The 8,249-nt window shown below is 40.2% G+C and overlaps 1 protein-coding gene across 2 annotated transcripts in view; it reads right to left on the minus strand.

Moving 5' to 3' along the window:
• The window catches only part of LOC102803966 (melanopsin-like), a 42,439-nt gene extending 34,614 nt beyond the window's left edge, over positions 1 to 7,825 (minus strand). Inside the window, exons 1-2 of one of the 2 annotated variants that reach the window (XM_085501315.1) lie at positions 7,689 to 7,825; positions 5,477 to 6,489 (exon numbers count right to left, since the gene is read on the minus strand). In XM_085501315.1, the coding sequence (XP_085357441.1) occupies positions 5,477 to 6,253 (777 nt within the window). In that variant the 5' untranslated portion in view covers positions 6,254 to 6,489; positions 7,689 to 7,825. Of the gene's footprint in view, positions 1 to 5,476; positions 6,490 to 7,684 lie in introns of both variants that reach the window. The other variant, XM_006816435.3, reaches the window with a different exon arrangement.
• Between the last annotated feature and the right edge of the window lie 424 nt (positions 7,826 to 8,249).

The raw sequence follows: 8,249 nt of genomic DNA on the forward strand, positions 1-8,249 counted from the left end.
ATCACCACGGTGATCGTTACAGCGAAACGACAAATGTAAAATTAGTCAGTTTTATAATGCCTTCGGAGAAAAAAATGCGTGAAAAAAAAAATATTTAACAGTACTCCACTGGAAGCTGCCAGGCTAGAAGTTGTCGACATGTTGCGAGATAAGGGTGAAAAAGCTTACTTATCATTTACAACTGTATGTTTTTTGTATTCCGCTTGCATGCTGGAAGCGTCTACGTATTGTCTTTTTTTTTGTAGTTTGCAAGACTAGTTGGTAGCGCTTGAGGTAAGTTAAACAGGGTCGCGGACAGGAAGTTACACATCGCCGCACCATAACTGAGGCCAGTAACTCATTTGCATATAACATCAACAGTGACTTGTCAATCAAAGAGCAACGTAAACAAACTTTCGGGACTTTTAATCACATACGCGTGCCTCGATTCCCTATATTTTAAAATCCATTTTTGGGCATGTTCCAGCATTGACAATGCTCCGAAATTTCAACACTATCTAGCCAAGACTGTCTGGGTAACAAAAGCAAAAAAAAAAAAAAATCACTCCTAGTGCCCACGAACATGCATCTATATAATAAATTGTATTGTTAGCCGATGACAGCCTGAGGAAATGTACAAAATAGGTCGAGGCAATTTTATATTGAACGTATTTTTTTCAGTATTTTTGTTGTATCTTATTATTATATGGGGTAACACATACGACCCATCGTCAACGTTCCTTTCTTGTTCAGTTACATTTGGCGTGCTGATTTTAAAACGATCAGCTTGAAAATAGAATATACGTTTTCTATAAGAGCATGTTCAATAAAGATGAGTTTCATTACTTATTGCGCTGTGATATAAACGATGATTTGGAATGACATTTTCATTTAGAGAAAAGTTGATGGTGTACAATTTACCAGACTCGGAAAATCAAAATTGCTTTTACATAATTATGTTAAATACGTAACAAATTTTGTTGAAAAGACCTTTCACAGAGGACATGTTAATCCGTAGTTATAAGAAAATTAAGTACTAGTACATTATCCTCAACCAATATAATCAGGTTTTGAAGGAAAGTTGTTATCTCATTTTATTATAATAAACTTACAACAACAACAACTACTACTAGTACATATGATATGTCATTGTATGACAAATCGCTGGCGTTAATGGAAACAGTTCTCAAAGTCATATTTAAAAGCGGGGGAGTCGTCACCTGCGCATGCCTCAGATGGCCATAGCGTGTCATTGTTTACAAATAAGCGTCTACCCTTTGCGTTTTTAGCGTGTGTTGTTATCGTCGCTTGGGACTCAATTCCCGCGCGTGCGCAGGTGACCCCCCCCCCGCTTTAACTTGTTGGCCAATGCGATGTGATACGATGTGCTGTTCTAAACGATGATGAATTCTTAATTACCATGACAACGCTGGGATATTATGGAGAACAAATTTGGCTTCACATCCATTATCTGTTATGAGAACAACAATACATGTGATAGATCTAGACTTAGTTACAACATATACCCAGCAAGCAATATCATTGCTACACGTGGCTAGCAGACACTATAAACGGTAACAAAACGTGGCCATCCGACAATAAATGGTAACAACAAATAACCAGCAGGCAGTTGAGTCGGTAACAACACGTGGCCAGCAGGCAATATTATTGGTAACATTTTATTACCGGGCTATAGAGACGGTTGCAACACATGACCAGCAGCCTGTTAACCTGGGAATGAAACGTGGTAAACCAGCGCATGTAAATAATATGGGTCATAATTCACTTACTAATTGACTATTAGTCAGAAATACCGTAACTAACACATGGGACACATATATCGTTACTTAGTCACGTGAATGCAAGTACCATATCTGATTCACATCCTCCATTCATTATTATGGAGATAAACAAATGTAAAAAATGTAAAGTATCATCTGTTCTCCCACACGAGCAAAATTAATTGATACCAAAAGAGGAAATGGCTATGATAATTTTGTTTGATAAATTTCGGTATGACATATCGTAAAACAAAAATTCTATGTTGGCAATAAATGAAATAGTCAAAACGCTACTCCGCATCCACCCCAAATGTTACCTGTAATTCGAAGCGTTGGCGCACTGGCGTTTTCAGCAATTCGTCATCACCAAAGTTTGAGAGTTTTCGCAACAACGTTTTAACTTATTTTACAATAAATCGTACCTTGCTATTTTTATCAAGATGTAATGTTCAACACCCTCAATAGCCGTATGTCTACATCATCCGTAATTGGCGGATGGCATCGGCCACGACATTAATTGTAACTTGACAAGAAATCGATTGTCTATGCTCAATCAATGACACATTTAGCGTTCGTTCCATACATCGTCTGCCGAGTGCCATATTCGAATACTTTCTTTATTCTATCGATGCATAGGCCCTTGAGTCTTAGTCTTCAGGTTGTCTAATCAATATCGAACGCTGCTGCAATGTATCGACAAAACTACATATACTCTGCAAGTTATAGCAATGTAACAGTTTTAAACCCATTCCGATGCTGTCAAGACCAACCCTCGCACAATAATCACGAATGAGATAAAAGGATAGAATCTATGACGTATCGATAAAGATGCCACGCTAATTAAAACATTCCGCTGTGGCTACTTCTGATGTTCATAACTCCGTGAAATAGCATAAACCGACGTCCAACTGAAAGGACATGAAGTAGTAAAAAAGACTTTGAACAATCAAAGCGACGAATGCACTTCACGTTAATGGCATTATCACACGTGGCGATTGTAGGCTATTCTGGATGGAAACCGTTCGACCGTACAGCTGTTGAAAGAGCAGCATCCATCTTCAGAAATAGTCTATTTGCTATCTGTGTACTTGAAGTATACGCGCCGAGTGCATAAATCGATAAAGTTAAAATACTCAATTCATCCAAGGGCCATGAATTGTTACTCTTCAATGGGAACAATCGTTACTTTACCAAGAAACTGAACCGATTGAACTTAATGTGTCACATCAAATTAAAGAATTATTTCCAGCCGCCTGTTGTAACCGGCTTCGAGTGCGTATGTCATTTCTTTGATCTCTATAATTCAAGTTCTTCAATTTCAGACGCAAATTGTATTATGGCTTCATGTTGTGACGTAGTATAAACCATTCCCAACAACATTAATTGCTCGCTCGGACTAAAAGTTACGGCTTCACCACGGCATGCGTACTAACTTGCATCTGACGTCACGGTTAGACTGAGGGTGGCAGGCGCACGCGTGTCACTGCAACACCCGAACACAGCCATTGCATATATCAAGTCATTTATTATTTCAACCGCTGAGACTAGTACATTGTATTGTGTCTTGCCTATGTATATAGTACTCCGTGTGAATTATATATTAGATGTGGTTTGCTTTGGAAATGGAAGTTCCATGTACGTCAAACGTACAATACAAAATGCCCACGACAGCACCAATGTCCCCACAAGAGGTACTCTAACTAGTAACCATGACAATAGGCTATAAGAACTTGAATAAGACATGATTTCAATCATGCGCAACCCCGATTGATTACAAGAATGTTAATGATTATACGTCCCTCCATGTTAGATATATTCTCCAATTACTAAACGCTGCTACATCAACGTGTATGATTGAATAGGCAGGTGGTTATGCAGTTCGCAGCGTGTATTAATAGCATAAATATGTTGATATAATATACAGCATTTTGTATTTCGGCGGAGGGGGGTGGGGGCGAACACCGCACAATAAAAATAGCATAAGGCACCAAAGAATGAAATTTACAGAATGCGACTTATCAAGAAACGTGGCTTGTTCTTTGGAATTTCATAGTGTCTGTGTGTCGCCATAATCAGGGATTAATACACCATACTGGTCTGGTTTTGACATGCGCTATTAATTTCTGCAAGGGATGTTGTATATAATATAATAGACGTGCGTGTCGGTGAATGCATGATACTGGGTTGTTCAACGAGTCAAGTGACTAAACCACTCGCGACGCTTACCGTGTAGTCATGATTTAGCGTTGACAAGAATCATGGCAAAGCTGTATGCGATATGTACCTACTACCGTGACGAAGACGGGATTTGTTTTCAAAATAAAATGGCGTAGTTTCAATTTAAGAGTTTTCAGGTTTACAATTGATAGGAATAAAAGTGAAAAAGAATCGAATAACAATAAATGTAATTATTATTTAGTTTGATCATAGGCTTGCATCTAAGACGTCGAAGGTAACATCGTTACATTTGTGTTCACGTTCATCATACAGCAGTACTATACACTGTGACCGTGAATTGAACTCGATACTTAATCACCAGTATTGAATTACCCCCATACGGTACGCTAGCAACATTCTGCAGAAATCTGTCATTCCTGTATACAATTGAAAACACTACTAATTGGTATATTTAGTGCAGTACGAATTTTGTGAGTTCTATTAAATACGAAATCCAAATAACATCGCGTTCCTGACCTCACATCACATTATCTCTTCAGCGCCGCACACACCCAGTCGAACGTAATCGGTTTACGCGCATTGATGAATCAATCCGTACGCGTCCGCCGAGTTCTCATTTCCGATATTACTACGCGATCTCTAACAATAATTGCCTGAGGGAAATGCCTGGGTTTGGTAACACACTGCTGGATATGCATGGTATCGCAGAACATCCTGTTAGTATACCAGGAAATTGACGGGCCTAGTCTGTCAACACCCACTCGGACTAAAGTGACTTTGAAAGCTGCGTGATATAAACGCAGTACGATGTACGCGATGAAATAATATTAATCAACCACAGATTACGCAACGGAATCCGGAAGTGAACACAATAGAATTCATGTCGACCACATGCTTAAAGGGACACCTCCAATTAAGCCTAATCTCACAACGAATTTACTTTCTGGATTAAAATTACAATGGATAACAAAAGATAGATTAACATTGTAAGCAACTTAAACAATAATGTCCCATGATTCTTTGGTGCAATCCCTGGGTTTATAAGGTTCCCCTTTAAGGTCTAGGATATCTGTACCGTGTGTGTGTCCAAACGCGTTGTCATTGTTACGATTACGTTTATAGTAATGTCACATTTTAATATTTTTCACAACACGCCAACAAAATTGGCCGACCAATGCGCTGAAGGTGTTGCCAATGTTCACAAATCTGTCTTGAACAAATCGGTATTATATCGGTATATGTGTTTAGTCACGGTACCCCTAAGTACTCAAACAAACACAGCCGGTCTTATACACATAAAGATATACAATAAATACCTGAAACACGTGTGGGTTCAAGTGTTTCGTCCGGTACACTTGAATTATTGATTGCGCTGGTGATATTAGGAAGACTCTATGAACTTGAACCAAATCGATGGTAAACATTTGAATTAACACAACGACACTGAACAACACGCTTCATAATACTGATATTGAACCCTATACCCAACTTGAACAACTTGGATTAGGGAGTATGAATTTCGAAATAATAATACTTACCAATACAGGCAACCACGTTATATAGAATAGCACGACCACGACCACAACCATGCGAGTAAAGTCCTTAAATGATTTCTTGTCGATGTATGTCTTTAAATTCGGATGTTTTAGACGTTTTTTGTAGTGGATTAAATGCTTTAAAAGAAATCCATTGGTTACGAACACAGCAAACATGATCAGCCAGACGACAGAGAGAAGCACCAGAGGAAATATTGCCTCGTGCCATCGTTTCGCTCTCGTAACCAACCATGATCGGCAGAGACGTCCAGCGGGGCTGACGATCACTGGAGGGGCGAGTCCGGTTAATGGAAGCGCAGACAAGACAATCGCAACTGCGTATATGGCGACGATCGTGGTCACTGCATGGTATATTCGCCGGCAGTTCCGATAATTAAGCGGCCGCCAAAGGGCGATCAGCCTATCGACAGACATAGCAGTTACTAGAAACATGGCTGATATTTGAAACAGAAATGAACAGAATTGGTAAAATTCACAAACTCTTCTCCCACCCAGCCACTCTCCGTTAAAATAGGATGGCAGCGAAACTGGGAGTGTAGTCAGTACTGCGAGCATGTCATTGGTAGAGAGGGCGGCAATTAAATAGTCCGTTATTGTACGATCGGTACGGCTCTTAACTTTAACAACCACTAATACAGGCAAGATGTTGGCAAGGAATGTGACGACCTCGACAGTTACGCTGACGGTACCGGAGACGTCGCGTTCAGGGGCCGCTGGACTGGTTGCTGTTTCGTACTGTGAGCCGTCGCGATACGGCATGACGATCTAGACATACGCGGTACATCGTTCACTGGCGCTGTCCGAACTCTTGTGATATCAGTGTCGTTTCCGGCTAGTGTCGTCACGATTATGCGAGTACATTACCGTAGACTCCTCCAACATAACACGTTCTATAAAATAAGCGGAATTTGATCGTCACTGTGTCGCTGTATCCTGTACGCTTCTTACGATTGTAGTTCCGGTCTCAAATTAAGGACAGTTAGCACAATCAAACGCTAAAATAGATAAATAAAACAGACATCACAATGGAGTACTTACACACAAATAAACAAACCTCGCCTTTCAACAGAATATTGATATTATGTGTGTCCTGTGTTAACAAGTCAGACGGCTCGTTAGTGTGTTCAACCCAGTGATGTAGAAGTGTATGATAGACCCCGCCTTTCTTTCTATGGCCTTGTGTATCGTCGATGCCAGTATATATGACGTATCTTATGCACGATAACGACATTATTATTATTTATTTTTTATTTGACTCACTCACACAGAGAACAAAAATATATTGTTGTGGCTGTCCCTGTTATTCCTGTGTAATGGCCGAGTTAACCTTTACCGGGGACGTGTAAAGGGAAAAGTCCTTTCATACAAACCATAGCATGTTTCTTTAATGGTAGGTCAGTTGAAGCATCGTGTCTTATCTCACAATAAGAGTTTCTAAGGTAAATAAACGTGTCCATCTTGCGTCTAATGAGCGTGTTATTAAGGGACTATCAATTGAATTTTGTGCTGTGGGAGATCACGGCATGGAGCTCAAAACATTCATAGAAGCATGCCGCTGCCGCCCGCGATTAGACTAATATTTCCAAACGATTCAGTTCATACGATTAGATGTCTCAGCAAGAGCTGGGCGTATATATTTATTGGACTCTGTGATTAAATTTCAGATGTCTCTACAAACTGTATGATGATCAAAACCTAGATCGGTGCTACAGATTAACTGAGTCGGTTCATTCAACGTTGATCCACGTACTGTTAAATGCCAGATAAAGGCGACCATTACACATCGCATTGCAACTGTATTGTACCTTATATAACGGCGCTTCCCATGAGATATAAAAGATTACATAATAGATGCTAGATATTGCACAAAGCGCTGAAGTCTCTTTTAAGGGCCGTACCAACCCACGAGGCGTACTCGCTGGAGCTTCTCGTTACCGTTTATATCGGCATTCAGTCATATGCAAAAATCCGCAACGAGAGACACGGTCGAAGAAATAACAACAAAAGATGTTAGATAAGATGAATGGGATTGGAGACACCCCGATACAGTAATTCATTACTTCTGACAATAATAGTGGGATTGGTAGTCGGGTTGAGTGTTTCGTTAAGGGTGACATGCATGCTGGTAGTCTAAATGATAATCGCACGTACCAAGGACTTATAATGAGAACCTTTCATAATGAAACTTACTTACGATATCTCGGCGTTGACCTCTTCACAGCTTTGCTGTGTGTTTGGGCTCACTACATCAAGCGCAGGCGGCCGTCGAACGTCCAACTGTTCAGAGACGTAGATTACACACTATATGGTTTATCAAAATACTGTGCATGTAGCAAATGCCTTGCGTGAACTACAACCTATGCATATAGTGTCCTTCAACACGGAGCATACAACATGCGCCCACAGTACCACTCCTCGCAAAAACCGACGTTGATCACAAACTGCAAAATCTGAAACTTCTTTTCTCAGTGCTTCTTATGCGGTAATGCAGGCAAATGTTTATATCTCCGATCAAGCTTTGCCGATGATACACTCAATCTCCACCGATTAATTTGACTTATCTTGTTGCCAAAAGTATATGTTGTTAATCCACTTTTACGACCGGAGCATCGCCATGAATTTTACAGCTGACAGAAAACGCTTTACCTGTGGGAATTAGAGGTTTTCTTTATCTGATTGGCCGCGGGGGTGATGTGGTCAGATAATCACTCCTCACTCGGCTGCACGACGTCTTCCATCGGAATCCTTACAACAC

Source organism: Saccoglossus kowalevskii, chromosome 7 (genome assembly GCF_978046115.1).
Source record: "Saccoglossus kowalevskii chromosome 7, keSacKowa6.1, whole genome shotgun sequence".
In the NCBI taxonomy this organism is placed as follows: Eukaryota; Metazoa; Hemichordata; class Enteropneusta; family Harrimaniidae; genus Saccoglossus; species Saccoglossus kowalevskii.